This window comes from Lepisma saccharinum, chromosome 3 (genome assembly GCF_977018435.1).
Source record: "Lepisma saccharinum chromosome 3, izLepSacc3.1, whole genome shotgun sequence".
Lineage (NCBI taxonomy): Eukaryota > Metazoa > Arthropoda > Insecta > Zygentoma > Lepismatidae > Lepisma > Lepisma saccharinum.
The window spans coordinates 20,046,358-20,057,615 of record NC_139231.1 but is presented as its reverse complement, the minus strand read 5'-3'; the positions used below and the strand labels follow the sequence as shown (position 1 = coordinate 20,057,615).

At 36.4% G+C, this 11,258-nt stretch overlaps 1 protein-coding gene across 2 annotated transcripts in view; it reads right to left on the bottom strand.

The window, feature by feature from the left end:
* Positions 1–305: 305 nt before the first annotated feature.
* The window catches only part of LOC145984932 (E3 ubiquitin-protein ligase rnf146-like), a 45,228-nt gene continuing 34,275 nt past the window's right edge, over positions 306–11,258 (bottom strand). For both annotated transcript variants that reach the window (XM_083118342.1, XM_083118343.1), the window contains 2 exons: positions 6,357–6,599; positions 306–1,047 (listed from right to left, as the gene is read on the bottom strand). In XM_083118342.1, coding sequence (XP_082974468.1) covers positions 452–1,047; positions 6,357–6,599 — 839 coding nt within the window. In that variant the 3' untranslated portion in view covers positions 306–451. The remainder of the gene's footprint in view (positions 1,048–6,356; positions 6,600–11,258) is intronic.

Here is an 11,258-nt window from a genome sequence, read left to right as displayed (position 1 = left end):
TCTCAACACTCAAATTGGAAAATGATCCACCCTGACTTGCACCATCCATTAATTTTTACCTTTAGTGAAATGAAAGTATTTAAAATATCTCAACATGTTAAGCTTACAGAAAACCCTGTTTAAATATATTTCCCAGTTATCAAGTTATAACTGATAATTGTGTTACCAAAGTCAAGTTGCACTACCTTTGGAACATTCTGTAGTACATATCATCCTGGATGGTTCACAGAGCATAAATTCCATACTGTTGGTGTGATGACTAAGAAAACACCAACATCTTAATGAAAAAATTGAAACAAAAAACATTAATCCAAATTCTTATATTACAATTTTTATATTGCAATCACAATATTAAAAATACACTTTCATTAAATGTATTGTAGATTACAAAGACTAAAATATAACAGTTGCTAAATTAAATAAAAATATCACAAGCACAATAAACAATCATTCATTTTTCATGAGCTATTCCTAAATCAAAATCAGCCAGTGTTGAAAAACATGAGGTAGCACTTGAAGTTTCTGTATTATCTTCATCGTCCTCACTATCGGGCCTATCACTGAAATTTTCGTCATTGATTTCTCTGTTGCTCCATGATTCATCCTGCAAGCTTAATCGTCTAATTTCTTCCACTGCTCTTTGAATAGACTCCACATCAGATTCAAGCACAGAATCTGGTGACGATTCGCCACTAACACTTGGAGTGTGAGGAGTTTGGGGGGTGTTAGTAGGAGGAGCTGGTGTGGGTGAGGGGCTCACAGGGCAGCTTTGCGAACTGCTTTTGAAAAGTTCAACACTGCTGGTGGAAACATCTCTTTCAGGCTGATGTCCTTCCATTCGCAAACCTGCTATTCCTTTTTTTGGAATAGTGCAGAGATCACGTTTGATGCGGCGCTTGCGAGAAGGACTGTTACGGCGAATCTGCAGCATTGCATCGAAATCTATTACATATAAAAACCCAGCTATTAGCAATTCACAGCTGCGTTCACCTCGTTTATAAGAAGCTTCCAATTCTCGGCTTGTGCGTTCATCATATTGCCACCAGCCTGTAAAAGAAATATGTTTTACTTTCAATGTTCTAAACAAAACTTCAATCAGTTTTGTTAATGCAAACCAGCAATGCCTAATTTTGGTGATGATGCTAAATCTCTTTTGATCTTCCGTTTCCTTTGAGAGTTATACTTTTTGTACTGATAGCCATTCTTAAAGTCAATTACATACAAAGCACCACAAATCATTATCTCACAGCTACTTTCTCCAAGTTTATATACCATTTCCAGTTCCTCACTAGTACGCTCATCATACTGCCACCAACCTACAAAAGGAAATACACCTTACAATTTATCATAGCTTCACAAATTATTGGTAACACACTTTTACACTATTCTGTATTATTTCTTTTTAGGGAAAAACTTCTAGGAAATTCTTTTAAGAGTGCATTATTTTACCCTTTGCTGATTGAAGGAAGAAAAATGTAATTTTTTCGACACAATGAGCCAGCACTGAAATAAATGCTTACAATCAGCTATAATTTACTTTATAAAATTAAATTGTTAAATTTGCATTTCAATGATTATGATGTAATTAACATTATTATTTACATATGAGGTGCATTCAAGTTCTAAAGTTTTCATCTCAGGAATGGCAAGTAGCAGGTAGAATCATGAGAGTTGTTTTAAAATATGTCGGCATTCTATATGGACGCAAGAGAATGCGGCTATTGGAAGCATTTTAGACACTACACACAGTAACATTCATGCTCTAAGAACAGCATGCTATCATTCATTTTCTCCACATGTTTTCAATGAAATTGTCAGTTGAGTGAAACATGCAGAGAGAACATGAACAAGCATGTTCGTGGATGCAGAAGTTTGATGAAGAAGGATGCCCATCTGGAGAAAACTTTCTGTGTTTTCAGATCTTCAAGCAGGATGGTGTGCACAGATCCAACAGAAATGTCTTCCTTGGAGACAATATCTACAACAGTTGATTGGAGGTCCTGCATAAACGTTTCTTACAGCTGTTGTATGGCTTCAGTTTGTTCATGCAGTCTTACTCGGACTTTGCACCCACGAACATACTTTTTCATTATATGAAGATTTGACAAACACAGGAGATGAACTACATAGAATTTTCAGCGTAAAATGCAGTTGTCGCTTTTTTACCTGGGTGGAATAGTCTCTGGCAGTGTTCGACCAGGCAACGTTGATGTCTACAGTGTTTCAAAGACAACAGATCCTGTTGTGGTAGCACTGAGAGAGATGATTCCAATCAGGTAAAACAGCAACAGCTAAAAATCAGTTGAAGCCAGGTTGGCTCAGTAGCTCTGTGGTAGAGCAATTGCACAGTATGCCAGAGACCCAGGTTCGAGTCCTGGTCAAGCCTGCATTTTCTGCTGAAAATTCTACATACTTTTTCATATTCCTGGTGTCTTGTCTGCATGCTTTCCTCAACTAGCCATAAATGTTTTTGGGTGTCATCTAAAGAAATTGGAGAAAACAGAAAACACTCTGTCCTTGGAACGTGAATGCCATCATTCATAGTCTCTTAAATATTTCCAATAGTAGCCAGCGCCACGAGCCATCTGCCTTTGTCTCTTTCCTCGTGTCTTCTTAAAACTAACGTTTCTATCTGGAGATTCAAAATTTGAGTTTATTGTTAAGGTTTAGGTTACTTCTTAATCTTTTGTTTACTATGAAGCCCCTCCCATTCCTTTCTGATGTTACTGTGGACCACTAGTACTAACTCAATATCTGAAATACAGAGTGTTAGAATATTTATATCATGAAAACCGTAAGAGATATTTACACCTGGTTTTCTGTATTATAAAGCCTCATCCATTGAAATATTTTTCGGTGCTTAACATTGTCAGTTTATGTCATACAGAAAATTTCATAAATTAATAACTGAAGGAAAGAAGTTTTATTTTTTTCCAGAATGTCACTTTTCAGGGAGAAAAATATATAAGAACTTAACAAAGGGTCAAAATTAGAGGTCTGATGACTGATGCCATGTCAATTTGTCACTTGTGACCAATATTAGTCATGTGCAGCATTTGATGGATTTATGACAGGCGATTATATGGATTAATTGAAAAAGTGCCATTTTAGGGGCATATTGGCTTAGCTGCCAACACTAGCAGGTCAAAATTTTGTCAGCAGACGCCAGCAACATGTGCCTAAATATTAGCCATACATTAGCCCCTGAAATGGTACTTTTTCAATTAACCCATGTAATCCGCAGTCATAAATCCATCAAATGCTGAACATGACCAATATTCCTTGCAAGTGACAGATTGACATGGCATTAATCAGATGGCTCATTTTGACCCTTCGGTAATTTCTTATATATTTTTCTCACCGAAAAATGTTGTTCTGGAAAAAATTTAACACCGCCTTCCACCAGTTAATTTATATAATTTTGTGTGTGGAATAAACTGACAATGTTAAGCACTGAAAAATATCTCAATGGAGGTGGCTTTAAAATGCAGAAAACCTGATGTTAATCTCTCTTCATGATATTAATTTTCAAAGTTTGAGGTGCGTGACTTTTGAAACACACTGCTTTATACTGCATGAAGTATTTATTTAAGTATTTAAATTTGTTCATGAAGAGCTGTATTACTATTATAAAAGACAATATAAAATATATACTAATACTAACATATTTGATAAACACACAAAAAATGCTTTCGTTAGATTAATTTCGGTGACCACTGTCACAATCTACATTGGAACTATGAGTTCCAGTGTGACAGTGGCCACTAAAATTAATCGAACAAAATAAACAGATATGCAGACCCCGAAACGTGAACTAATACAGGTTGTCCAAATAATCACTCAATCGAGACTAAATGTGCATACCTTTTGCACAAAAAGCGAGATAGATTGATTGATTGAGTTGGTGTTTTCAGTCCACTTTATGCACAGTAAGGCTAATCGGGACTGGAACTACAGTTTAAAGTGGGATCTGAATCACTATGTATGTGCCACCCCTTGATTACAAGGTGAGGATGCTACCACTATGCTATCGGGAGGGAAAAAGCGAGAGACATGAAACTTATGCTGGGTGTACTTTGTCTATTTGGATATATTTTAAACATTACACAAGAAAATCATGACGTACATGAATTTCAGTGAGCAAAAAAATTTACTCAGGTGTAAAAAAGTTTTTGTATGAAGTAAAAATAAACATGGTCACTTGCAGAAAATTACAGACAAGTTATGGGGTTAATTATGATATATTAGTAAAAAAAAAAATGTGCCTGATATATGGCTATGTTATTCAATCAATGCTAAGATGAAAGAAAAGAATTTAAATTTATCACACAAAAATCGATTGATTTAAAATTTTTGACTGCCATTTTGCACCCTGCAGTGTATGCGGGGATAATCCCCTTATCTAAATCCCTTACCTCAAAATTAAAAAATTGGTGTAACGCCCTTGGGAAAGGTTAAAAATGCAGGTTGTAAATGGACCTGCATAGGATAAAACAACACATTTAAAAGGTAAGGATAGTTTAAAAACTACCTTAGAAACAGTGGAAAAGGCCTGTTCTTCTCAGAAAGCAGAAAAAAATGGCTAAATCACTGTCATCATCTCCCAACATAGATGACAAATCGTTGGAAGGTTAAAACCCTGTCTGAGGTAATTAAAATTGGTACATTCGAGAAGAATGTGTTGACCTTACAAGTACGGCACAAGGGAGGGTCCAGTCCTTGTGAGATGGCTGTGTCCAATGCAGAGATGCATTAACACAACTTCTTCTTGGCGGGAGGGACAGGACGATGAACGCCAAGTACCAGTGATGGACTTGATAGCTCAAAGCTTGTTCCCCCTTATCTCATCACACTCTGCTTGCCAATTGTCAAGAACATAACAATGAAACACATTCTGCACATTCCTAGCTGGCAGAAGGTGGATGAGAATGTCACCATCTGTATCGGCAGACTTAGCGGCAGCATTGGCTGCTTCATTCCCCTTGATGCCCACATGACTACGGATCAGCTCTGCTACACAAGAACATCAGCCACCGAAAGATATGCGGCACTAGAGGATGTCTGGAATTCGGCAATTCCAGATGCTGGGGCACACTCGTGGAATCTGTGCATAAAAGGACTTTCTTCAAGGTGTGAACATCAGCAAAAACCCAATGTCTTGAGGACTGCATACAGTTCTGCTGTGTAGATGGGACAGGTGTAGAGTGAAACTGTAACTTTGGGAGTCCACAACAAAGGCTTATTTCACTGATTTCACAGATTTGGACCCATCCGTGTAAAACACATTACAATTGGGGTACTGAGATCGAAGCGCTACAAAAAGATAGGTAGGTTAGTTTCTTGTAGGATAAATTTCAAATCTTTTTGTGTTGTGTTGGTGTTGCACCTTTCCCTTTCAATGATAATTCAAATTTTAGTAAACCATGTTTTCGGTCAAAAAAAATCACAATAAAATGTTATTAATTTATTACTGTACTAAAATATGATATGTTGGCATATTTTTTTCTCAGTTCCTTATTGTTTGGTTAACAGTAATGTGAAGTTTCAAAAAGATTGACTAATTTATAAGGGAGATAGAATTATTTTTCTAAGACAGTGCAGCTCACACTTGGAGGCTCTGGGAATGGAAGAAAGGATGAATCACTGAAAGTTTGAGGGTCTATAAAAATGAAACCAGACAAGTTAGACACAAAAAAAAATTATGTGGTTTCTCACCACCATGGAAGGATTAAATGTGCCAAGTTTCATCAAAATCTGAGGGCATGGGTACCATGGTTTGGTTGAACTGACATGGAATTACCCGTACAAGACATGTTTTTCATCACTGGTGACAATGTTATCTCCCTTATGTTCACTACTCAGGTCATTTGGCACTCGCATATCCAACATTCTGACTTGACTATGCTGTCAGGTGCCATACCACAATGGAGTGGTGGTGTAGATGCAGACACTCGGGATATCGCACAGGCACCCAAGGGGCCAACTTCTCACAACAAAATGACCAATTGGGAACTAATTAGCAAAGTGTAAAGTTCAAAATAATAAGGTTTGACCACACAAAGTAGGTTTTAAGTACCATTCTAGGATTAACTTGATGGAAAATATTACACTGGAAACAATTTAAGGAGCTTTCAGACCGAAATGACATTTATCACATGTTGTTTGTGTCTTATTGGAGCTGGGACATTTTCTCAAATGCATGTTTCATGACACCACAGTGCCTTGTTTATGCATCACAGTGAATGCTTTGTTTTATGACTGGAGAGGGGATACTTTGGCACTCATCATTTCAATGTGAACCCTGTGTCCCAAGTGACTTGTCAGTTCAGACTCGGAGCTTCCTTAAACAAACTTACCATTTCTCCCTTCATAAAACCACTGATAACCATCTTCCAATGATGGACCTTTTTCTCCAGCTGGTTGTTGAACAAGTAATTGTGGTTTCTCAACATAATCTGGTGGGATCTCCTGCCGACACATTGCACAACGTCTACTTTGGTTTGCAACTCCTTTTATGCACAGGAAGCAAAATATATGACCACAGGGGAGCTGTGCAGGATGCACACAGGACTGGAGACACACAGCACACTCTGGAACACCTCAAATGAGAAGAAACATCCACTGTGAAAATTACATTACCAATTTCCCTTCATAACTAGCAAATTAATTCTACAGACACCAATTGATTTATTAATATTATTATTTAGTTAACCATCATCTCCATCTTCAAGATTACTGAGCAGTTTGAACTACAATCCATGGTAGTTGCTTTTCCTCCGTCAGAACACTAGTTCAGATTTTATTCAAAGTCAAATTTTTCACCTACTCAGTACCCCACACAATATTTTATTGTGTGTAATTATTGCTTGCATTGTAGAACTTTTAACTAATAGTTGTTCCAAACAAGTAAGCACCTTTAATATGCAGGGTTTTAGCAGAAAACATACTCCCTTCATCAGACATTTATTTGCAATTTGTTACAGTTATAACTAGAGGATGGATTTATATGCACTAAAAAAGCCAAAATATGTACTAAAAAAGGTGAAAAAATACACTATTTTTTTTAAAACAACCTATTTTAAGGTTCTATACACCTTACATGCAAATTAAATATATCAGTAACTCACTAAACACAATTACATATTGTGCTCTTTAGGATCACAAAAAAAAAATACTAATTTACAAAGGTTTTTAGTTTCATGTAACAAAATAATTATATTAGTACATGCATTCCTTTGTCTGGAGCCTGGTTCTAAAAACTGCAATAATGCAATTATAATACCAGTAATTTCCTATCATAATTTAATTCACGTATCATATAACATCCGCATTCCAAAATTTAAGCCTAAACAAGTATCTTAGAGGGACATAAAAAAACGTTGACGAAACCTGCTTGAACAAAGATGCTGCATTCGTTCCGTGGCATGTAATTAGCACGTTACCAACAGTGGACGAGCAAGTTCACCTGTTAAATACATTTATTCTTGAACTGTTCAATAAACATGCTCCTGTCAGAAAGAAACGAGTCTCACGCCCCCGACACCCTGGCTGAAGAACGACGTACATCAGCTTATGATCATGCAGGACAGAGCTTACACCAAATACAGGAATGACGTAAAGAACGGTGACTCTAACACATCCAGCTTCGAAAATTATAGAACCCTGAGGAACCGCTGCAATCAGGAGACAAGAAAAGCAAAGCGCTGATTTGCATACAAATTGCTCAACCACCAAAATAAACCGGACGTTCTCTGGAAAAAGTTAAAAATCCTAGGTGTTGGGAAACAGAAAAAGTAAGACTACAGTCCTAAGTTTGTACCAGATGCACTGAATGACCATTTTTGTGACCTCCCAACTATTGAAAATATTGTTAAAAGCGAAACTATTCGGAACATCGCAACACACTCCACAAATGCTTCAAAATTTTGCTTTTCCTGGATTTCACCGGAACAAGTTAGAAAATCTTTACTTAAGATAAAATCGTTGGCCGTAGGAGTAGATGAAGTTTCCATTCTCATGATCAAAAAAATCCTCCACCACCTCCTTATTCCCATCACGGACATATTTAATTTCTCCTTGCTTTCTGACACATTTCCGTCACTTTGGAAACTCAACCAGGTACGCCCTATACCAAAAAAAAAAAAACGAAATCAATGTCAACAATTTTAGACCAATCAGCATCCTTCCAGCTCTGTCTAAGGCCCTAGAAGATCTTATTAGTGGACAAACCCGTGACTTCCTAGAATGAAATAACCTAATAGACCACTTTCAATCCGGGTTCCGTAGCAACCACAGCACATGCACAGCTCTCGACAACGTTACAGACGACATGTGGTTAGCCATGGACAATCGAGAACTTAAAATCCTTGTTGTTCTCGATTTTACCAAAGCTTTCCAAAATATTGACCACGAAATTTTACTCACAAAACTATCATCCCTATTCAGCTTCTCAAACTCTACCGTTAACTGGTTCCGTTCCTATCTGCAAGGACGTCAACAATGTGTCGTCGACCCATATCGAAAGTCATCCTGGAAAAACTTCCCCTGCGGCATTCCTCAAGGCACCGTACTGAGCCCCCTCCTGTTTGCACTGTATATAAATGACCTCCCGTCGGTTCTTAACACATTGGGGTCGCACGACGGGCATAGCCCGTCCTGTGGTATGCAATCGCTTTGACGATTGAACAACGGGCTATGCTTGTACTTCGTCTCATGTGCGTGTTCATTCAAGCCCCTCTGTTAAATTCCGACCGCTATGTGACTCATGTGCTTTTTTTTTATCTCGCACCTGTGACTTGTTTGTTGTCGGATTGATGTACTGTGCATTGTTTAGAATGGCGTCATTAGATCCAGACTGCATAGCGGAAATTCTGCATGAGGATTCCGCCTCAGAGTTTGAAGTTAGCAACGATTTGATGATGCAGATGAATTTGAAGATTTGGAAGGTAGGTTATATTCGTAATAATTATTGTTGACAATATAAAAAGTGTTGCAAACTCTAGTATTTTATGAATGAAGTGAGAAGAGGTATTTTTTTTGGGTCTATTCATCTTGCCTCTTGCTTGATTCTCCTACATGCACTGATGTATTTTTAGTTTTTCCATTTATTATTTTGTATAGTGTAGGTATGTCAAGTGAAAATTTATTTTATTTATTTAGTTTATTTATTTATTTGTTTAATTTTTACAGATGACAAAGAACCAACTGATACATCGTCTGGTCCTGTCCTGCAGCCACTTTTTCATACAAAAGCTAATTACCTGTAATTTGTAATTATTTTTGTAATTATTTTTTGTTATGTGCACATAAGAAGTATTCTTATGCAAGATTCAAAAGATGTATTGATAGTTTATGTAGTTAATTATTGAAATTTCCAGATTATGAACTTAAAAAATATCTATATTAACATTTGTTACAATGTTGTACTTTTTTTTCACAAAACATTGCTGAAAAATATATTAAAAAATGTCTGAAAATGAAAAGAAAATTTAACAATTTTTTGTTCATTGAAAAGAAGTCTTGTAGATTCCCAGTGTATGCTCGTAGGTTCCCCGAAGATTCTGAACAAAATTGACGAATTCAATCTCCTCACGGTCAATGATAAACACTTGCCTCTCTCCACTATGGTTAAAAATCTGGGAATTATGCTCAACAATAATCTTATCTGGAGAGAACACGTAAACTCCATGTGTAAAAGAGCTTTCCAGGCGGTTTCAATATCTTTAAGACTTTCACTCCCTCAACACCAGATCACGTGAAAAATCTCCATTATCCATCCCTCTCCACAGATCTAACTTCTACGCCAATTCGTTTACCGTTACCTCTGGAGGACACTGGAACAGACTGCCCCCCGAAATTAAAGCCTCCTCCTCAATTATAACATTCAAAAGACAATTAAAATCATAAATGCTGAACAATTGGACCTAGATTAAATTCCCAGAAAGCAATGCGTTTTACATTTAGCTCATGAAATCTGCTTTCTATGTAGGTATTTGCATGTGTGTGAATATATATATATATATATATATATATATATATATATATATATATATATATATATATATATATATATGTGTGTGTGTGTGTGTGTCCATATAGAAACTGTAGTGCTTTTATTTTTAATTTTAGTTTTCAGTTACATTTTTCTTTGTGTTAGTAAGAATAATGAGCAATGTAATTAATGGTTAATTCACGGCTTGACTGCTCGTATTCGAACTGTATTGCTTTCATTTTATTTTCATTCTACTTTTATTACTTTATTTTTTCTTTTATTACTTTATTTTTCATTTATCTTTTTTCATTTTTTAATTGTATACAATTAACTGTAAAGAAAACAATTGACACCTGTAATTAATGGTTAAGTGGAAGAGAAGCCATTAGTGCCTTAACTTCGCCATGTAAACAAAGTCGTTAATAAATAATAAATATACGTATCTTGTTGGAAACATCTTTTCATTATATTAATCAATATCTTATTCTTCTTACATTAGCATTTCAATATACTAAACTTTATTTGTCGATGTTTTCAGGTAGCAGACTCTTGCGATTGTCAGCAAGTAAGTCTCTGTATCTTGAAAATATTCTTTCCATTTCTCAAGATGTGTTACTGGACAGTATTTGTTAGTTTCATATCCTGTGTTGATATCTTGATGTAAAATGGATTTTTCTGTATTCAGGATTTTCAAATGAATAATAATTTCAGTTGTGGAATACCCAGGCAAATGCTCGACAGGTTCCCCCTGGAACACGAATTCACCCATCGCAGGAACTGTAAACCTGGGTTTCTGGAAGTTGTTCTGCTTCTCCAATTCACCTTTCTCAACTTCTCCTGGTACTATTTTCTTTTGAGCAATATCGAAAAGAGATTGGATGGACAAAGGAAGAAGAAAATCTAATCTTTGTCCATTCAAAACAATCAACGAAATTTTCCCATATTTTTAATACTTCATTTAAGTTTCAAACCACAATGGTCTGGATGGCCCGGTGCGGGCATTCAACCTGCAAACACTCAGAATGTGAATCCATTACCTTAACCATCAATTCAAAGGAAGCAAACCTTTAACGTGTGGTTCTGGTGGCGATAGAGTTCGCACACAGATAAATGTTTTATACGCAGATAAACTCAGGCAGCAAACTGTCTGCACTATGAATCTGTGGATTGAACCTACTGTAGCATGGGAGTCAATCAAGCGCTATTTATCACGCGAGATTTAATTTTAAATACTGCACAACGATATTCTGTCCTTGTCCACATAACA